We start from the raw sequence: 22,509 nt of genomic DNA, 5'->3' as shown, positions 1-22,509 counted from the left end.
TACTTACCTCTCGGATAGAGCGCAACAACTTAGCAACATTTTGCCGTAAGCTGACCAGTTTATTCTCCGAGGCTTGCTTCTGATTGGCCGATTCAGCCTTGAAGCTCTCCACAAGCTTATTCAGATAGGCCTCATATTGATCGAAAAACTCCGTCTAAACAAAATCCACAGAGACGACAAAGACGTGCATGTGAAGAGGGAGAGAGAGAGGCCGGCGTGCGCACGTGTCACGCGCACGCGTGTGTGTGCGTGTATGTATGTTTGTGTGTGTGCGCACATGTGTATGTATGTACATGTATGTATGTGCACGCGTATTTGTGCACATGTGCATTTGTGGTCATGTACGCCCCTAAATGGTGTAAACCTTTACCATCATGACTGCGAACAAAGATACTCCATTCCTATGGGGATGGTCTTGGTGCTTACAGGGTGTGACTGCGTACAGGGACAGGTGAACTGTGACTGCATACAGGGACCGGTGAACTGCGACTGCATACAGGGGTAGGTGAACTGCGACTGCATACAGGGACCGGTGAACTGCGACTGCATACAGGGACCGGTGAACTGCGACTGCATACAGGGACCGGTGAACTGCGACTGCATACAGGGGTAGGTGAACTGCGACTGCATACAGGGGTAGGTGAACTGTGACTGCATACAGGGGCAGGCGAACTGTGACTGCATACAGGGACAGGTGAACTGTGACTGCATGCAGGGGCAGGTGAACTGTGACTGCATACAGGGACAGGTGAACTGTGACTGCATACAGGGACAGGTGAACTGTGACTGCATACAGGGGCAGGTGAACTACGACTGCATACAGGGACAGGTGAACTGCGACTGCATACAGGGACAGGTGAACTGTGACTGCATACAGGGACAGGTGAACTGCGACTGCATACAGGGACAGGTGAACTGCGACTGCATACAGGGACAGGTGAACTGTGACTGCATACAGGGACAGGTGAACTGTGACTGCATACAGGGACAGGTGAACTGCGACTGCATACAGGGACAGGTGAACTGTGACTGCATACAGGGACAGGTGAACTGTAACTGCATACAGGGACAGGTGAACTGTGACTGCATACAGGGACAGGTGAACTGCGACTGCATACAGGGAGAGGAAACTGTGACAGACGAATTGTTTACAGAATGCAACAAAAACAAAAACAAAACTCACGATGGGGAACTCGGCAAGCTGGCTGGTGCTCAATTCTCCAATCTCTTCCTTCTTCATATCCCAAGTCGGTGGCAGGAAATACTGCAGAGACGTACGGAACTTGTTGGCCACCTCCGTGTTCATGGCTTCTGCAGCAGCCGTTTCTGCAGCGGACCTTGCCGTTGATGTCGCTGACGCTGTACCTCCTCCGGCAGCAACTAGCGGTGGAGGAGCCTGCTGTGTGCCTGCCGCCGCTGTGGCGGTTGCTATTGACGACGTGGCTCGCGAATCTCGCGTGTTACCGACCTCGGTATTCTGTGCAGGCTTGTGCACAGCTGCTCCACCATTGTCTTGCTTAGTACGAGATTGTGTCGGGGAAGAGGACTGCGTAGAAGAAAGCAGAGAACAAGAGGAAAACGCATAGGGCTCGGAAAGATTGTTGTTGGCATCAGCTTACATGCACGAGCTCAACCAGCATAACACTCTACTCACATGTACAGTGGAGATCGGATCTAACGACCTTGCATGTAACGACAGGTTGAGTTTAGCGACACAATTCTGTTGCCCAAGTCCTTTAGTAAGTCCTTTGTAAAGATTGTGTTTAGTGACAGATCGAATATAGTGACATTTTGTTCTCTCCCGAAGGAGTGTCGTTATATCCAATCTCCACAGTAAAAGCAGTTCGTACACACTTGCACACGCACTGGCTCACATGTACACGCATGGGTGATGTGACGTGGGTTCCGGTGTGAAACAAACAGAAGTAGGGCTAAAAGGGTGCGGATTGAGATAAGCGAGGAGGGGGCACGGGCAAACATAGACGCATGGACAAACGTCTGTGCGCGCACACGTACACACATACACACACATGTGCACACGCGCGCGCGCGTACTCCCATCTTACCGATTTCAGCCGGAGGTTTTCACTGTTGACGGGGAAATGCTTGTCAAACTTGTCGTGAGGGTTCTGATCAAACTTGACCCGCACCCGTAAACAGCCGTTTTCCTTGTCCAATCGATACTTGGTAACGCGACCTGCATACCTATAACGGGTTAGAAACAAAACAAACAAAGTGTATCACAGGCCTACAGTACCCTCCTTAGTAGAAAACAGGGGGGGGGGGGGGGGGGGGGTTGTCAGCTGTCAGCTAACAAGTGACACGAGTCCTGCACAGCATGCAGTGGTGCCTGCAGTGAGTATTGTACGCGGGACGACATAGATCATTATTTTAGAGTGGTCATGTAGTCAATACCAGTCGTGTGCTATGTATGCAAGCCAGGGCATGTAGTCAGTAATGTGTGTGTGTGTGTGTGTGCGTGTGTGTGTGTGTGTGTGTGTGTGTGTGTGTGTGTGTGTGTGTGTGTGTGTGCGTGTGTGGTTGTGTGTGTGTATGTATGTGCATGTGAATGGTAAGCACAGGAGGTGGGTAGCATGCAGCAGGATGGGCTTATGAAGGCTCCACATCACTAAGCTCATTAGTAGTCTTACCAATGTTCATTAACTTTCGCCTCCACACGACTTTCAAGTGGATCTATAAAAGACACGTAGCACATTTCAACATAGGCCAAGTCAGCATATAAACGTATCAGTAAAATCATATACCGTGTGTCAGCGCCTTTAAAGCCATGGCCTTATATTAGGGATTTCAGTCACGTGACTTTTTGGCCCGAAAGAGCCTTCATGCAGCTGCATTGATTTGGGGATCTGCGCATGGCACAATATTTGCGGAGGCGTTCAACTGTCACTGGATGGTGCAGTGACGCTTGGAGACAAAATCGAACGGGTTTACATGAGAGTAGAGGTTTTGAGCTTTCATTTGGTACCAATCTCGGTGAAATGGCGTAAAAAAGACTGGATTTGTGCGTCTTTCAATGATTTCAAAGTCGATTTTCGATTTGATGCAAGCATGGCACACACTCGCAACATCGATAATCGGATTCCGCACCCTCGATTTAGATTAGATCAGTTCCTTGTATCTTGCTGACGAGTCGCGGTTGTTCGCGAAATTTAGTAGAACGCCATGGCGTGCGAGAAAGACGAGTCTTGGATTGGCCCTCTGTGCAAGAAGCTGTCTCTGACGCGAAATTTAGTAGAACGCCATGGCGTGCGAGAAAGACGAGTCTTGGATTGGCCCTCTGTGCAAGAAGCTGTCTCTGACGCGTAAACAGTGTCTTGACTCGCCATCAGGGCGGGTAGCAGTGGATAGTCCTGGCCAGCTGACGAACAGCCTCGTCCTTGAACTTCTGTCGTGGACTACAAACACGCAAATAAATTGGCAGTCGCTGATTTTGCTGTTGTCAGCAGTGGATGGCAAGGAAATAGACAAAGTGAACGCGAAAGCAGTTGGGACGAAAGTCAAGCGGGTGAGATACCGACGGAAGAAGCTGCTGAAGGACAAAGCCGAGGACGCCATCAGCGAACTGCTTTGTCAGCCATTCGTTCTGCCTGAACTGGATGTCATCCCAGCACATAATGTCGGTACTGAATCGTGTGACATTCAAAAAGAAAATGCCAGTAAATTTGAAAAAAATTCTGTTGAAAGCCTGTCAAAGAAAATCATTGATCTGGAAGAAGAATTAGCAAGAAAAAGGGAAACTGCAGAAATCTGTTGTGTGTTCCACGCGCCGAACCTGACACATCGGCCTTTAGCATTGACTCCCCTCCTCTCCTCTGGTTGCTTTAAACGTTCTCGGCTAAAACGAGATGTCAACCGGCATGTGGCTCGCCAGCATGGACTCTCTTACCCTGACTCTGGCTCCCTGTCACAAGGGAGTGACGTGGCCCTATGGGGCAGTCATGCTATAGTAGTAGTATGTGTGTGTGTGTGTGTGTGTGTGTGTGTGTGTGCGCGCGCGCGCGCGCACACACGTGTGCGTGTGGGTGGGTGTTGGCGCACGGACTGGTGGTGGGTGCGCGTGTTCATGGATGAACAGGTCTATATGTATGCTTGAAATGGTGTGTGAGAGTGCTATTGCTGTTGTTGCTGCTGCTGAGCCTCTGTCTCTCCTTCTGGCATGTGAACATTGCAATGTCGCGTATTAATTGTGAGGCCAGTCGCAACCACTTTTGCTGAGCGCGTCACTTGTAGATACATGTATACTATATTTTTACTTCGGCCGGGAAGCTCATTGTCCTGTTTCTTGTTCAAACATTAATTGGTACATGTATGCTATGCCATATCAGTATGTACATTTATCCAACAGGTGAATTTTGATACAATGAGCAGCAGTTTCATAGATTCTAAGCCTGTTGCTAAGGTCGTTGCTATGGACGCCATTGTTGTTATTTCTGTTCAGTTTTTAAAAATTCAAAAAAATATTCAGTGACTTTATACCGGTGGGCTCCACTAATCATGCTGTCCAAGTTTGGTGCGATTTGGAGCACTTTGGGCTGTTGCTAGGGTGTTGCTATGGCCTTCTTGAAACCCGTTTTGTGCCGTGCTTCCCATCCTAATTGTATACTTGCCGATGAAGGGTACCCACCCGTATTCAAATGATCATAACTCTGGTTTCCCTTGGCCGATTGCTCTGATTTTTTGGCTGGTTGATAATCACATCCATATCTTTCATTTGAGCCATAACTGCAGTATGCACTGTTGACAACAAAAAACCGCCTGAAATCCCTACTTATATTCGAAACACCGCTGCTTTCCTAGATATTTTAGATGCAAAATGACTCACCCACTACGCCATGCCATAAAAGTCAAAGTCCACACAGAAATTTCAATCTAAATCTACTTGTTCACCCTTCCTGCTGGGCTGTCAGGGGCGGATACAGGGGGGGGGGGGGGGGGGGGGGGGGAGGGGGGGGGGGGGGGGGGGTTCAGGGGGTTCGGACGAACCCCCTAAAATAATTTCGACCATGGGTCCAGTCGATTTTTTTGTGGTATCCAAGTAACGTTAGTCAAGTGCGCAGCCAGCGAAGTGTAGCGTAGATCTACCGCGTAGCCAGTAGACTTCATGATTCACTGGCATGCAGTGCAGGTCAAGGCATGCAGTGGTTGGGACTGTTGTACGCGTACCGTTCGAATCGAAGTGTCTGTACGTACGCGTATCATGTGACTTGAAACGATCGACAGTTCACTCAAGTGGTGGAGCAAAAGGTGGAAAAACTGCCACTTGTCCTACTCTCCCCTGACTCACTTGTGAGGTCTGCATTCGCCACTAAGGTGTGCAAGGCATAGGCATAGTGGTGGCCTGCGGAAGCGAAGGCTAGTTTGTGTGTTTCTGAACATTCAAGCGATGCCAACGCGAATCCCGCGAATTATTATTATTATTGTCCTCCTTTAGCCTAGTTTAGGCTTTACCTTCCTTGTCGTTTTGTTTTATTTCGCGCTGGCTGGACTGTAGATTTCCTCCGTCGCAGTACGAAGATAATGTTTGTGTTTGTCGTGTAGTTCGCCATGTCGCGGTGGAGCAAAAGGTGGAAAAACTGCCACTTGTCCTCCTTACCTTCCTTGTCGTTTTGTTTTATTTCGCGCTGGCTGGACTGTAGGCTTCCTCCGTCGCAGTACAAAGATAACGTTTGTGTTTGTCGTGTAGTTTGCCATGTCGCGACGTCTGCCAAAGAGGCGAGCGGCCGATCAGTTGCCATTGAGCTTGGCTTGAACTTCGTTCCGCCGTGTACGGCGCGAATGTGACGACACGGAGTCCCAGCCGGAGGACAGTCAGAGAACTTCGCCTTCCGTCAGTTCGGAAAATGCTGCAGTCACGGCCTTTAGTTTCTGCCTGTGCTGCAGCTTTGTACTTTGTAAGGCTCTAAACGCATTACCCTTGTCTTGTTGGCCAAGGGCTACCGTGACTATAAAGATTTTCCAACTCCCGGTGTAGTGGGTTACTACCGAACCGAAAACAGTTTGAAGCGAATTTAATTCTGTGCACTCGAAAAAAATTGAACCCCCCTGAAAAATTCCTGGATCCGCCCCTGCTGTAAGTTTTCTAGCATTGTACTTATTCCTTCATTTTGCAAAACAAACTTCAAATGTCATTTCATTTACAAAGCCCATGGCTTTATAACTGAGACTGGCTTTATAATCGAATATACCGCCATGGCTTTAAAGGAGCGGACATACGGTATGTACGAGCTGTGAATGGTTTCATTATCGAGTTGCCTCTTACGGCCATCTCAAACTCAACAAAAGAACACGAGTAGAAACCATACGGGATGAGAATGAGAGAGGGAGAGGGAGAGAGAGAGAGAGAGAGAGAGAGAGAGAGAGAGAGAGAGAGAGAGAGAGAGAGAGAGAGAGAAAGAGAGAGGAGAGAGAGAGAGAGAGAGAGAGAGAGAGAGAGAGAGAGAGAGAGAGAGAGAGAGAGATAGATAGAGAGAGAGAGAGACTAAGAGAAACGAACAAAACAGGCACTAAGAGGACGATGTTGCAGCAACAACTTACACTTGTCTGAGGTTAAACCGGGTGCGTCTTGTAGGTTGGCTAAGCGACCACTGACAGCAGCGTCATCGGGTGCAGTATCCTGGCTACCGCGTCCAGCACCACTTGATGACGTTCTGCTAACCGGCGCAGACTGAACGCACGAACAACAAACAAAGCAGATGAGAACGGAATAGCGGCAACAGCAAACCAGAATCTTTCTTCTCCTTTGCTAGGGAAACAGTAAGGCATCGTCCATATATATCGAACTTTTTTTTAGTGAAAAACGAAACGTTGTCGTTATGGGGTGGCAGCGGGTTGACCAATTTCGTTTCAGAAAGCATTGATTGATGCACATGTACATGGAAGTAGGAGCATGCAGTGACACACTTGCGACTTTTGTTGTACACGCATGCACATGTACATGTATAATTATGTGAACACTTTTTCTCCTTCCAAGAGGTAAGGGAAGGAGAGGTTGGGTTGAAACGAACGAAATGAATGTGACAGTCACAGAACTCGACATGTACCACATTTTTATCCGAAATTAATTCGTTTCGTAATAAACATCGATATTCACTTTATATCTAAGGAGGACATGAATCTGCTTCAAGGCTAGTATGCTTTCTGAGAAACTCTTAGTCATGCTGTAGTGTATGCAAGTTGTTATATTTCCACTACACAGTTATGCAAGTCGTTATATTTCCACTACACAGTTTGCTACCGGATCACCATATCACCCGCCTTCAACTCACTCCTCAAGATCTGGACCCGGAGGCGCCAGATCAGTGAAGGTCTTCGGCTGAGGCTCTACAACGCCTACGTCATCCCAGTCCTTACCTACAACTGCGGCACTTGGGGCCTACCGATGTCGGAGCTCGCGCGAATGGATTCGTTCCACAGGACCCAGCTAAGGAGCATCATCGACATGCGGTACCCTAAACAAATTAGCAATGGCACTCTGTGTAAGCGCTGCGGAGCTGTCCCCATCAGCGAGATGATCACAAGGCAGCGCTTCAGTCTCGTTGGCCATATCTTTCGTTTGGCCCCAACTGCTCCTCAACAGTTAGCAGTGGATACGTATCTTCGCGTGGCCAACGGCGAGGGCACTGAACGCTTCAGGGGTCGACCTCGGACGACTTTGGTAACGGTCTTGCAGATGGAACTGTCATCATGGCATGGACTTACCGTCCACCAGCCGCTAGATGCTGACGCAGTCCGCACAATGGCAGCGGACCGACAGGCATGGCGTGGAGCCCGCCCCACCTAACAGGACTGATTCTCGTGATTCGCGTGATTCCGCCAGACATGTTGTATGCATATTCTATTTTATTTTATACTTCGGATGAAGTTTTCCATTAGTCCTATTGTATTATTGCTAACGGCTTTTGTTGACATCACTTCTGTAATTTCAATGTATCATTGTATTACTCTTCAGACATTAATCCTGAATGGCATAAGCGAAAGTGGCACCCCCGCCACCTACGCGGACATGCTTTTAACCCTTATCCATCCGACAAAATCGCTGAGCAGGCCAAAATTGCAATTTCACGACATATTTTACCTTCAAATTATCATAACTTTAGTCTCCATTGGCCGAATTCCATCATCTTGCGCTTCCTGGAAAGGTCCTTCCACGATGAATGCACAGAGCCCACATTCGACATCTATAAAGCCACAAGTCGAGCGCCGCCACTTGCCAAACTTGCCCCAGCGCCAGATCTGCGGGCAGAATCCAAATTGTTTCGCCATTTCACTCTCCTCCATCGCTGGACTTTGAATTTTTGTGTACAGAACATTTATTTGGTTTTTACGTCATGAGCATGTGCTTGGTGACGTAACTGTCATGCAAAAAAGAAAAATCTGACTTTGAAAAGTTCCCGAGTGCAGAAAATTCGCAATTGCCGTGATTTTACTTTCGGCGGACGATATCGTTGCAAGGGAGCATCGTAGCTCTTCGGTAATTGTTTGAGACGATAGCATGGTGTTTTCCAATGGCGATAGACCCTTCGATCATGGAATTTGGTCAAGAAATGACTGAGATATGATGGATTTACTGATCGACGGATAGTCGTAGATTTTGGACTGGTCGGACGGATAAGGGTTAGTAATAATAATAATATCACCATATCATAGTATGCAGTGTGTATGCTGGGATTTGATCGCTGTTTTTGTTGTTGTTGTTTGACCTAGCCAAGAACCGACTTGGACTCTCGGAGTCTGTGATGGTTTGTGAGTGCATGGAAGTATGCAGCTTGAGAATGTCTGTTAGTCGGCAAGGGGACAGGACAGGACATAACACATGCTTACCTTGATTAGTGGACGATTGACACTGGGCCGTGAGATCCTAGCCTGCGAGAGAGACACAAGACCAGAAAAGCAGGTGTGGGTTACTAGTATTGGGGGGGGGGTACTTGGACCCGCTTGGAAAAAGAACACTGGGTCACTTGTTACCCGGCTGGGACTCAATCAGGAAGGCCTAAGACTCCCTGATGTACAATAGCTGCACTTGAACGTACCCGGCTCTGACCCGGTTACAAGAGTTGTGCCAGGTACACGTGAACCCGGTTGGTTGGAAATCCTAGAGCAGACACTGTACCCGTGTGCATATGTGACTGGTTTCTGTCAGTTCCTGAGTACTTCTGGAGCCTGGGCTATTTTACTTTGCGCGATTCTTCAGTCTTCCTGTAATTTAGTTCCTTTCCTCCCATATTCGCCTTTATGTTATTGGGCCCAGTTCCAGTTTAATGTGCGAAGTAACATAAACGCGAACAAACAAACTTACGGGTGCAGAGCGTCGGATGATCATCGGCCCTTCATCCTCGTCACTGTCATCACTTATGGAATGCTAGCATGAAGAAAACAACACATCACCACATCATCAGGCTTAGCCACACGTTCTTATGCTACAAGGCAACACAAGTCCATAGCAAAGAGCATGCAACTCTCTTTTACATGGGCCAGATGTGCGGCGGAAGAGTCATGGGACAAAAGGAGTGAGATCAACCCCCAGGTACACACCTCGTTCACACGCACACTGAGTGCACATCGAGTATGAGCGCACACACAAATCCACCCACCCACTTGCTCACATGCAACACCCACTTGCTCACACATGCAAACACACACACACACACACACACACACACACACACACACACACACACACACACACTTGCTCACACACACACACACACACACACACACACACACACACACACACACACACACACACACACACACACACACACACACACACTTGCTCACACGCAAACATCCACACGCAAACATCCACACGCAAACATCCACACGCAAACATCCACACACACACGCACACACGCACGCACACACACACACACACACACACACACACACACACACACACACACACATACCTGAGCAGGTGACTCCTGAGTATCTGGTACAATATCCTTGGCCGATGACGACTGATTATCATACAGGTAAACAAACCAAAGATGAGCATTAGTATAACACATCAAGTTCAACAGTATTTGCTTGTTTCTTCACAAGCATCGAGAACTGGAAGACAACGTCAAATTATGTTTGCAAACAGATTTTCCGACACTGTTCCGACCCACAGTCATTCAAACCATGTGACCGCGCACAAGGGCAATACGAGTGTACCTAATGGAACATTTTCGCGTGTCTGTCTGCATGTGTGTGTTCGTGTGTGCATTCGTGTGTGTGTGCGTGTGTGTGTACGCGCGCGCGCGCGCGTGTGTGTATGTGAGAGAGAGAGAGAGAGAGAGAGAGAGAGAGAGAGAGAGAGAGAGAGAGAGAGAGAGAGAGAGAGAGAGAGAGAGAGAGAGAGAGAGAGAGAGAGAGAGAGAGAGAGAGAGAGAGAGAGAGAGAGAGAGAGAGAGAGAGAAAGAGAGAGAGAGAGCAGATACAACATACTTTGCTGGATACTTGTGGTTCCATACGGAGCTTGGCTGATGCCTAAACAAGACAAAAAGCAAGGCATACAACTTAAAGGGGAAGTTAAGGCAAAAATCAAAATTTCACCAGTTGTAGTCTTCGGGGTGCCGAGTCGAATGGTCTTGGTCCGAGAAAGCTGAGACGCTCCCTTCCTACTTGAATCCCAAACGAACTCGTGCACTTCCACCGAAACTGGGTGACTGCGCCCTACTAGATGGGGATTTGTATGCAAAATGTCACTAAAAGCGCCATTTCGTTCTTATAAAAGCACGGATGACCGCGATTGGCCATGTGTAGTAGTCTTTTGGACGCTGAGTCGACTGGTTTTGGTCCGAAAAGGCTGCGATGCAGCGTTCCTCCTTTATTCCCAATCAAACATGGTTGAACAAGCGGTCACGTGCTCCTGTGTACACCAGTCACCTGGTCACCGTGCCTGCAGGGTACAACTTACTAGCCTGTTTGACCTTTTTTGGGTGCAGTCCTGTCACTCGAGTTGAACTCGAGTTGAATCTTGGTGTGAAAGTTGTCGCCTGCTGGCGTGGTGACCAGGTGATTTGGGCACCCAGGAGCACGTGACCGCTTGTTCAACCACGTTCGATTGGGAATAAGGGCCGAACGCTGCATCGCAGCCTTTTCGGACCAAAACCAGTCGACTCAGCGTCCAAAAGACTACAACATATGGGCCAATCGCGGTCATCCGTGCTTTTATAAGAACGAAATGGCGCTTTTAGTGACATTTCGCATACAGATCCCCATCTAGTAGGGCGCAGTCACCCAGTTTCGGTGGAAGTGCGCGAGTTCGATTGGGATTCAAGTAGGAAGGGAGCGTCTCAGCTTTCTCGGACCAAGACCATTCGACTCAGCACCCCGAAGACTACAACTGGTGAAATTTTGATTTTTGCCTTAACTTCCCCTTTAATTCAAAGATTCATTTATAATTCTTGTTTCATTCTTGAAGCACGTTCAATGTCGCAAAACATGGAAAGGGATTTTGAGTATTCCACATTGGTAACATGGATGAATTCAGCACATTGCAGATTCAGTGCCCCAGCATGGCTAACAAAGTTGAAGACAAAGCTGAGATCTGTTGATCATTCTCATAGTGTTTTCCAGGTGGCAAAGCGGGGTGGCATACCAAAACAACCTTCTCGGATGATTTACAAGACTATTTTGCTGTGTATGAGACAGATCCAAGTGTAATGAATGCCAAAGACGAAGGCCAGAATGGAAAATTCCACAATTCCAAGCCGGGTAAGAACTGGATAAGAAGTGAAGGCGCGGTAGGAGGAGGTTCACGATACGCAGGAAAGAGGCATCGCCGACTGGAACAGGCAGTCTTCGAGCAAAACACGTATCACTCTGCGTTACAGTCGCCCGTGCCGTCTCCCTAGATGCTACAGCGCTGGCCAAGGAAATCCAACCCCATGAATAGAATTGCGCCGGGCACTACGCAGCCCTAGCACTACACATACTCTTCTGTGCACTCGAACGCGGCGCTACTTTATTCATGAGGTTGGATTTCTCTGACCAGCACTTTACAACTCCTTGCTTGTCAGCAAGTGGACCGGCCCGGTTGTGAATACTCACATCCATTGCAGCTTTGCGCTGTGGAACGATGCTTGGTGCAATGCTTTTGGACTCGACTGGCACCTATACAGAGACATGCGAGTAGGGGCATACAATTACACGCATGCGCGTACACACACATGCATGTACACACGCACACGCACACACACACACACACACACATACACACAAATGGAAACCATTCCCCAGTAAGAGGGCGAGGACAGGGTGCAGAAAACGGATTTATGGCATTAGCATATCTGTCCTGGGATCCAATTGAAGCAAACCCTTTCCCAAATGAAGTTAAACTTGATACAACAGTTTAATACTGACAATTCGAACCTAGATTTTCCAGGGAGTAATTTTCATTATCCGAAACATAAGTTGAAGCATGAAAAAAAGTTCATTGGAGACATGATGCAATGACACACGTCAGGTTCTTCAAACTGTTGAAAGCGTTCCACAGGTACACTTTCAAGTCTTCTCTTCAGTTGGAATACAGGCAAGAGCAAACCGACACGAACAACAAATTAAGTGCAGCAACGAGGTGATAGGAGGATACGCGTGGATAAGTTGAAACCAAAATGTACAAAGAGAAAGGCAAGGAACATATGGATACGAGTTAAGAGTAATTGTCCACTGACTGTATATAGTATCTAGTAATTCTAGTTACATTGGACAGTTACTCTCAACTCGTATCCATAGTGTTCCTTTCCTTTCTCTATTTATTATCGGCTCAACATCCGAGTGTCAAAATGTTTGAAATATTTTATTCTCACGATGGCCTGTGGCCAATAAGAGAATGTTGTTGTTGACTTTTATTTTAAATGGATATCACAACAAACCAATTTGATGCCAAAGGACGCAACAAACCAATTTGCTTCACTTACAGATTTGGCATTGTTCGTAGGTGTCGCTCTCTTTGCAGCGGGGACATGAACGGACGTCTAATACCAAACAACGTAAGAACAAATGTAAAAGAAAAAAAGGAACGAAGAACCTTCAATACTGCACCACACCACAGATTCAAAAGCCGCTCCAGAAACACGGCCATGCATACGGCCACAAGCGTACATACCGTTGATCCGCCCCCACGCCATGTCGCTTGCCAGCTGGGTTTTCGGCAGGGGGCGGGAATTAGATCAAGGCTGTCAAGTGCAGTACGATGTACAACAACGTAGAGGATCAGACTCAATGTGCTGGATTGTGCACATTTTGATCCTGGATTGGCAAGTATTGTGTACAGCAGTGCATGCGTCGATTCAACATCGTATTTCGTTGTATACGCCAAAGTCGCTTCACAAGGAGAAAATCGACAGGGGGCGGGAATTAGAGACGGGGCGGATCAACGGTACTTTACGGTATACGCAGACACACACGCCCAATTGTAGACAGACAGACAGACAGACAGACAGACAGACACACTTACACTTACAAACAGACACAGGTACACACATACACACACACCAAGCACACCAGCAGCACAGCACAGACAGACAGACAAACACAACATCTCTGCACAACGGTAGAGTAAAATGACTGCAGATATATCAAGATGAAGGAGTATTCTCATCAAAGGCACTATAACCGTTCTACTCTTTATATGCCTGCAACAACTTACCTCCACTTCCTCTTGCTTTCGCTTCCGCTGTCGATTCTCCTGAAGACAGGGAGAAGAGAGCGAGAAGAGAGAGAAGAGAAGAGAAGAGAGAGAAGAGAGAGAAGAGAGAGAGGAGAGAGAGAGAGAGAGAGAGAGCACGGAGATGGAATGAAAACATTTACAGCCAGCAAGACCAGCAGATGCAATGAACAAAGAAGCACGGTGCCAGGGAATCAAAGCCACCAACGGCAGGAAATAAGGAGTATGTGCTCGTCAACAACGCATCTGCCCACTCGCACAAGCATTCGTTTAGTTACCTCGGCTGGAGCTTCCTCGGCGCGGTTTCGTCTTCGATCGGCATCCTGCATCACATGGCACAAACAACACAAAACCGTTATTCTCGATCTTTGCCTATGGTGGATGTATGATATCAGCTAGTGAGAATGTATGCGGGAGCCAGGTTCCAACAGCCTTACAATGCACAACAAGTTGCTTTGCGGGACCTCTAGGAGAGCAAGAGTTTGACAGGTTACCTACAGCCACCAAGATCATCAGCGACCAAGCAGTCTTCCAAATAAGGATCACGTTCACCCACAGCCACCCACGACCGCACACGCCGACACACACGCCGACACACACACACGCCGACACACACACACACACACACACACACACACACACACACACACACACACACACACAACAACAACAACAACAACAACAACAACAACAACAGCACACAAACACCAGCACACAAGATCATGAGACCGCCAACAGGAAAGCCGACATCAAGACTCACCCTATCAGAAGTGGCAGCTGACGCTGTAGCAGCTCCAGATGTTGCTGGTGCCGGTGCAGTTTGCACCCGTTGCAACTGACCAATCTGGAAGTTTCTTTTCTGCTCTGGGTCGGCACATCTGCACACAGATGGTTGGACAAATTTGCACAACACTATTATTTAAATAGGCGTCGAGGCGACAATAGTTTTAGAATTGCGATCAACAGAACGAGCTGAACCGACATTTCACAAAGGTAGGGGCTTTTATTGTATTCAAAAAACGAGTGGATACGAAGGCAGTGAAGAACATGGAAGAAAGAAAAAATGTGATATGGAGAAAATGATGAACAAAAAATCGTACTTCGAACTAGTTTTGCACAACACTCCTCAGGAAGCTACGTTGTACTAATGAAAAACAATCCAGAAAGATACTAATAAAGAGAAATGGAGTGAGAAGAAACAACACCTATGAAAATGATAATCCTAGCACTAAGGTAATAACAGGAAAAACTGCGAAAGCACTTAACGAACTTGTAAAGACTACTAGTATACTGTGACACAAGATATGACACCATGGCCAACCAGGGCCAAACAGACAGAACAAGCTGCTACTAGAACAATTTCAAACGAATAATGCTGTCCTTCTAGACACACAGATTAGGCTTATGAATACCTGAGCGAACGCATCAAGCAACACACTCCTTTACACATTATCCCACGTAGCGCACAACTGGAGCGTCCCACGCGGGGAAGACCCCGTAAACAACCACTACCTTCGCCAACACAGGACCTAGCGTCCCACTCGGCAAGTCCACCATTGGCTCCCGTGGCCATGACCAAGTCACTCCCTCCACCAGCGGAGGTGGATGTGGCTTTGGCGACGCCACGCGTGTTGCATGCAGACACGTTTGCGTCATCATCGCTTGCTGCATCCAGGGTTCGCAGCCAACCAAGCACACAAAATTCCAAACTTTTTCCAAACCAATTTCAAGAATTTCCAAACCCACTCGTGCAGGAAAAATAAATTATGAATCTCTTCTGCATGACTGTCTTCTCCACTACGAGTACAACCAGGGAGTAGTAAAATCCTCCCTGGTACCACTACCATCAACAAATTCACCAAGGTACATTGCAATGGCATCGCCTTCAGCAGCTAGAGCCCCCGAAAATAGCAAGGGAATTCATACGACGAGAGTAACTCAGTTCCCCTCCGTAAGTTCAAATCCGCCTCCAGAAGGGGTTCCAATGAAACATTTACATAGCTGGTGTTCGTCTCAGCGCAAAAGACGGCTTCATCCTCGCCAGCAAACTCATCTGAGTGCGAAAGGACCTCGCCATCCTGCTGTCCCGACTTCAAAGAATCAAAGTCGAGCGCGAGCGCCAGTAACGAAAAACGGCCAAATAAAAGTCATGAAACATTTACATAGCTGGTGTTCGTCTCAGCGCAAAAGACGGCTTCATCCTCGCCAGCAAACTCATCTGAGTGCGAAAGGACCTCGCCATCCTGCTGTCCCGACTTCAAAGAATCAAAGTCGAGCGCGAGCGCCAGTAACGAAAAACGGCCAAATAAAAGTCATCACCGGCCGCGCTTGAGCTGCACTGAAATGACTGTACGAGACTCGTACATCAGTGAACACCACACATCGCCAGCGCGTCTTCTATCGCGGAAGTCAAAACGGCCACTTGCACTGCAGGAGTGCAGCACATCCACGGCCAAAAACTCGAAATTCAAAACTTTTTCCAAACTATTCCAAAAGGAGCGCCTTTTCAAAACTTTTTCCAGACCTGGAAAATTGAATTATAAAATCCAAACTTTTTCCAGACTTCCAAACTTCGCTGCGAACCCTGTGCAGCATCACCGGCAGAGACGACAACAATACCTACCTCAATATCAACGAGACCCACAAGAACAACTGCGAATTACACCATGACCTATTTCAGTACGGAAGTACAGAGCCAACGGAATGCACAACAGGAGCGTGAGACAAGGGATGGGAGGAGACGGGACCTGATTGCTCCAAGGCAGGACGTCGTTGAGGAGGATTCGGCCAGTGAGTCCAGTGAGTCCGGTGAGTGTGAGAGCGAGAATGATTGTGTGAGTAAGAGTGGGTGCGAGCGTGTGTTTTCTAGTAGGAAGTCATCAGTGTATAAGCATCTTGTATCTCATCCTGATTGCTGCAAGGTGTATTCTGATTCTTCTTTTTCTGTTTTGTGCCGTGCTCGTCATGGTTATAAGTTGCAGTTGAGTGTGTTAGAAGCTGTTTGTCAACGTATTCATAAGCCTAATCTGTGTGTCCAGAAGGACAGCATTATTCGTTTGAAATTGTTCTAGTAGCAGCTTGTTCTGTCTGTTTGGCCCTGGTTGGCCATGGTGTCATATCTTGTGTCACAGTATACTAGTAGTCTTTACAAGTTCGTTAAGTGCTTTCGCAGTTTTTCCTGTTATTACCTTAGTGCTAGGATTATCATTTTCATAGGTGTTGTTTCTTCTCACTCCATTTCTCTTTATTAGTATCTTTCTGGATTGTTTTTCATTAGTACAACGTAGCTTCCTGAGGAGTGTTGTGCGAAAACTAGTTCGAAGTACGATTTTTTGTTCATCATTTTCTCCTTATCACATTTTTTCTTTCTTCCATGTTCTTCACTGCCTTCGTATCCACTCGTTTTTTTGAATACAATAAAAGCCTTTGTGAAATGTCGGTTCAGCTCGTTCTGTTGATCGCAATTCTAAAACACTATTATTAATTTTGTTATTATTTATTTCACCTTCCCATGGTAAAGAAATAGGGGCTAAGGCGTAGTGTGTGTGTGTGTGGGGGGGGGGGGAGGAGATAGACAGCCATGGAAAAAAAGAAGAACACTTCAGTAGACGATTACAACAGGAATAGACTTGCGCTGCAATAGGCATACGGAAGCAAGGTGGAATGTGGAAGTGGGTATAGTATACATACCATGCAATGCGAAGGAAATAAGACTGGCATGGCATTGCAGACGGACACATGGCTAACAGATACAGGCAGGCAGTCATAGACGGACAGACAGACAGACAGACAGAGACAGACAGACAGAGACAGACGGACAGACGGACAGAGACAGACAGACAGAGACAGACAGACAGAGACAGACAGACAGAGACAGACAGACAGAGACAGACAGACAGAGACAGACAGACAGAGACAGACAGAGACAGACAGAGACAGACAGACAGAAACACACCCACACCATGTACCATACACACCCACCCACACACCCACGCATGCACACATACACACACACATACACATGTAAACAAAACAAGGAACAACGCACGCTCCTCCTCATCAGCGCCTCCCACTCTGATGGCTACAACTCACTTTTTGATACCGTCACCCATGTTCATGCTGCATGTCCAGTTGCTGGGAATGTCCCTTGTGGGTTCCTTGACGTTGTAGGGGATTTCCCTCCATTTGCCGCACACATCACACTGCATCCAGTCTGGCAGTTTCATGTTGCGACGGCGCTTGAACCTCTCGTCCGGGTGCGGGGAAAGCACGGCAGGCGAGTCGTAGCCAAAATGCTCCCTTGTGACACGGCCAGAGCGGGGGCAAGAAAGAAATGGAAGCAAGCAAACATGAAGGCCGGGACGAACTAACGGTGCTGCAAAACCATGCTAAGTGAGATGAAGCACTCAGAACGGAAATGCTCGCGCCGCTCGGAAGATATAGACATGAAAATGCATTCGGACAACCTGGAACAGTACTGCAACCTACTGAGCCAGTCCTGCATTGTAAATCAGTGTGCTGATTTGGCACGCAAAAGAGGCTGCTCAGCACATTGAGTGACATCCATACACCAGAGGATGTACCTGGTGTGATGACAGTGCTCAATACCGCGGAGGCAGAGCGTCAAGGGCGATTCACAATACAACTTTCTGCGACGCGACACGCGATTTGCGACAAGAAACTGCCTGTCGCGAGGCACCTGTCGCAGAAGTTGAAGAAAGTTCAACTTTTGCGACATGCGACACGCGACATACACAAATGGAGTACAGTTTCCAACCTGGGTGCACGTGCAGTGCACGTGCATAGTACTACTTGTGCATGAGAATGTCGCAAACATGAAGAATATTGTGAACCGTGTGTCGCTGTCGCAGCTCCGTCGCAAGTCGCATGTCGCATGTCGCGTCGCAAGAAGTTGTATTGTGAATTGGCCTTAATACTTCTGTTCTGAATGACTTCCATACAAAAATAAACAAAAAGTGTGTCTTTTCAATTTTGGTCGGACTCGTAGGAAAATGTTAAATAGTGATATACTCATTAAAAAGTGATAATTATCATGCACAGGCTGAAGGTCGAAGACAGTATTACAATTGCAGAAACTCAGAATCAGCAGCATACTATAATTGAGACTATCACTCTCTCTATGTGCCTTGAAGAACAGCAATTTCGCATTTTCTGAAAACAGTTCTAGGCCCCAAAGGGCCAATGTACTTCGAAAGTAGCCTTATCTAACAGTACATTCTATGCGGCACAGCCGTTTGTCATGCCTAGTAATAGTGACAATATCCAATAAAATGAATGAGAGTAGGGCATGACTATGATTGTCATTCGTGTTAATGAAGGAATAATATTCATTCGTTCGTTAAGCCAAAGAATATCCGGCTACTGGGTTTTGATATTCGTTTCACCAGTAAGGCCCTCTTGAGACTAGGTACAAAATAGCCTATAAGTCACATTTAAGTAAACAGTTTCCTCTGAGACAAAAATGCGATAATACTCATAAAAAGGACACACTTCAGGCTCATTACAAACATCTTGAAAGTTTTTGTCTTCACAAGTATACTTTCAAGCCTTCTCGTCAGGTGAAATACAGGCAAGGGAAAAGGAACAGGAACAGTGGATTAAATACAGTAAGAAGGTGGTAAAACAGCGCAAAAAAGAAGATAGCTGAAGTAGACAGCGAAAATTGCAATAATGACACAAAGGTGCAAGGGCGAGAAAACTCAATAAGCGTGACATGTAGTGCGACAACAAGAGACAACCACTGGACATACATGTAACTAACGAGGTTTTGACGACCTACCTAACAGCCTAAGTGTGCGTAGAGTCCACTCGACTAGCCATGTGATATCGGATGTGTCCACCGCACATGCTGATTGTTCTGATGTTAGTTCTGATAAGTATGAGTCGTCCATTGCTAGTCATTTGTTTGAGCATCCTGATTGTCGTGCCGTGTATTCAGATGATTGTTCTTCGATTGTGTCACGTGTACGCAGTGCTAGATTGCTGAATGTTTTGGAAGCCGTATACAACTTTCACACCAAGGTTCAACTCGAGTTCAACTCGAGTGACAGGACTGCACCCAAAAAAGCTCAAACAGGCTAGTAAGTTGTACCCTGCAGGCACGGTGACCAGGTGACTGGTGTACGCAGGAGCACGTGACCGCTTGTTCAAGCATGTTCGATTGGGAATAAAGGAGGAACGCTGCATCGCAGCCTTTTCGGACCAAAACCAGTCGACTCAGCGTCCAAAAGACTACAACATATGGGCCAATTGCGGTAATCCGTGCTTTTATAAGAACGAAATGACGCTTTTAGTGACATTTTGCATACAAATCCTCATCTAGTAGGGCGCAGTCACCCAGTTTCGGTGGAAGTGCGCGAGTTCGATTGGGATTCAAGTAGGAAGGGAGCGTCTCAGCTTTCTCGGACCAAGACCATTTGACTCAGCACCCCGAAGACTACAACTGGTGAAATTTTGATTTTTGCCTTACCTTCCCCTTTAAGAGGTTATGCGATAACGTCAAATCCGCCATATATAGGAGCCAGTTGGGGTGGCAAAATGCCCAAAGCGGGCACAGAAACCCCTTATATACATGTAGAAGAATTTGGGGTGCCAAACGTACTATATGACGTGTGTCGCATAACTTCCGGTATATTGCTTTAACCGTCAACCCTACAGCCAATCTCTACCTGTATGCACTCCACTGCAGCATGACAATTACAGCAGGTGTGGCAGAACCAATTCAAAATGATTTCCTTAAGACTTTTCTCACCACGTCTCTCGAGCCTTCACCGGCTTCATGTCGAAGCCGCAGTCTCTCCAGAACTGGGCCAGATGGTCGGCCAGGGCCTTGAGCAGGAGGCGATACTCTTTGGCATCGGCAAAGTCCTGCTTGTTGTGTGTGGGCTCCAGCACCAGGTAGGGCACGTTGACCAGGCCAATGATGCCATTCATGTCCCTGCGGGAAACACACAAGGAGAGTACAGTAAAACCTGTAACTAAAGACCACCGTGACTAGCGACTTGTAACTAAAGACCACCGTGACTAGCGACCAGCCTGGTACTACAGTAAAACCTGTAACTAAAGACCACCATGACTAGCGACCAGCCTGGTACTACAGTAAAACCTGTAACTAAAGACCACCGTGACTAGCGACCAGCCTGGTACTACAGTAAAACCTGTAACTAAAGACCACCGTGACTAGCGACTTGTAACTAAAGACCACCGTGACTAGCGACCAGCCTGGTACTACAGTAAAACCTGTAATTAAAGACCACCGTGACTAGCGACCAGCCTGGTACTACAGTAAAACCTGTAACTAAAGACCACCATGACTAGCGACCAGCCTGGTACTACAGTAAAAACTGTAACTAAAGACCACCGTGACTAGCGACCAGCCTGGTACTACAGTAAAAACTGTAACTAAAGACCACCGTGACTAGCGACCAGCCTGGTACTACAGTAAAACTTGTAACTAAAGACCACCGTGATTAGCGACCAGCCTGGTACTACAGTAAAACTTGTAACTAAAGACCACCGTGATTAGCGACCAGCCTGGTACTACAGACCATTGCGCCAGGCACGGACGGTCTCACATTCATATTATGTGGTTGTGCTGTGCAAACCTCTAACTAAGGACCACCTGCCACCAAAGACCGCTTTCTCTGGCCCCAGGGGGTGGTCGTTAGTCACAGGCTTTACTGTAGTCGGAAACTGACGATGACAAAGCCCTTCAAAAAAAATATAAGGACATACCGTACTTCCGCATATATAAGCGCATGTACGTATGTCTGAACTTAAGCACGTGATTTTTCGTGATTTTCGTTCTCTTAGAAGATCATACATAGTCTTCTAACCAGAGGTGGTCTTGTAGTTTCAGTTTAGATTTATTCCAAGCAATACATGGCTGGGGCAACCAATAACCACTCTGCGTGCATTCGATCGCATTCGAATATAACACCATGGTCTTACACACTTGAGAGGAACCAAAAGCGTTTCTGCTGTAACTCTGAGTTCCACCATGGTCACCATGCTCTTATACGCGCGAGGTTACGGTAGTGAAGATGAACAGTAGAACAGTTTAAATGACGTATGCAGCAGCAAAGAGACCGTATTTGGAGTGTTTGAGTTGAGGTACCCTAGTGTGTAAATAGAGAGGTTCCGCAATACGTAAAGTTGAGCAACTTTACGTTAGTGGGCGGGAAAAACACGTGAATTCGCGAGTTTGCACTCCACTTATGGAAAGTTGTCTATGGAGAGTACGTAGATAGGGCTCTGATAACGTAGCTGGTCCGTAAGTGGATTGGGGTACAAATTTATGACTCTCTCCCCAGGTCGATCTGATCGTACACTGCCGCGTTCGGAGTTGCCAAGGGCAGCTACGTGATTTGAAAACTCCGTATGGCGGAACCCAGATGCGCATGCAGTTTACGTAAGACTTTCCGTAGATCGACTACGTTTTTTACTAACGTAATTACGTTATGCGGAACCTCTCTAATGGCTACAGTGGCGTCCGCGAGTGGCTAGAAAAGAAGATGAAGTTCCTAGATCTAAGAGGATATCGTTGTGAACTCACCCTGCATTCACACATCCACCCATATTGTCGGCAATCTGCCCTCCTCTGCACAATTTGATTGTGATTCAAGACCAGTGCGACATGATAGTGACACGTCAGTTGTTGTCAGGGAGGCGAGAGAGACAGAAACCACCAGTGACGTTGAATTTCCCGTTGGCAAGACGATGATGTTGAATTTACCGTTGGCAAGACGATGCCAGTGACGTTGAATTTATCGTTGGCAAGACGATGTTGAATTTACCGTTGGCAAGACGATGCCA

General features: G+C 47.3%; 1 protein-coding gene across 2 annotated transcripts in view; it reads right to left on the bottom strand.

Moving 5' to 3' along the window:
* The window catches only part of LOC135827856 (ATPase MORC2A-like), a 49,826-nt gene that overhangs the window by 3,364 nt on the left and 23,953 nt on the right, over positions 1-22,509 (bottom strand). The window contains exons 16-32 of one of the 2 annotated variants that reach the window (XM_065340286.1): positions 22,250-22,294; positions 20,447-20,632; positions 17,767-17,973; positions 14,435-14,552; positions 13,953-13,997; positions 13,657-13,695; positions 12,926-12,982; positions 12,057-12,119; positions 10,449-10,490; positions 9,926-9,976; positions 9,316-9,378; positions 8,841-8,882; positions 6,555-6,684; positions 2,651-2,693; positions 2,066-2,204; positions 1,184-1,546; positions 8-154 (exon numbers count right to left, since the gene is read on the bottom strand). In XM_065340286.1, the coding sequence (XP_065196358.1) occupies positions 8-154; positions 1,184-1,546; positions 2,066-2,204; positions 2,651-2,693; positions 6,555-6,684; positions 8,841-8,882; positions 9,316-9,378; positions 9,926-9,976; positions 10,449-10,490; positions 12,057-12,119; positions 12,926-12,982; positions 13,657-13,695; positions 13,953-13,997; positions 14,435-14,552; positions 17,767-17,973; positions 20,447-20,632; positions 22,250-22,294 (1,780 nt within the window). The remainder of the gene's footprint in view (positions 1-7; positions 155-1,183; positions 1,547-2,065; positions 2,205-2,650; positions 2,694-6,554; positions 6,685-8,840; positions 8,883-9,315; positions 9,379-9,925; positions 9,977-10,448; positions 10,491-12,056; positions 12,120-12,925; positions 12,983-13,656; positions 13,696-13,952; positions 13,998-14,434; positions 14,553-17,766; positions 17,974-20,446; positions 20,633-22,249; positions 22,295-22,509) is intronic. The other variant, XM_065340287.1, reaches the window with a different exon arrangement.

The sequence above is a fragment of the Sycon ciliatum genome, chromosome 12 (assembly GCF_964019385.1).
Source record: "Sycon ciliatum chromosome 12, ocSycCili1.1, whole genome shotgun sequence".
Lineage (NCBI taxonomy): Eukaryota > Metazoa > Porifera > Calcarea > Leucosolenida > Sycettidae > Sycon > Sycon ciliatum.
Note: the sequence above shows the minus strand (reverse complement) of the source record. Positions and strands in the feature narration are given on the sequence as shown.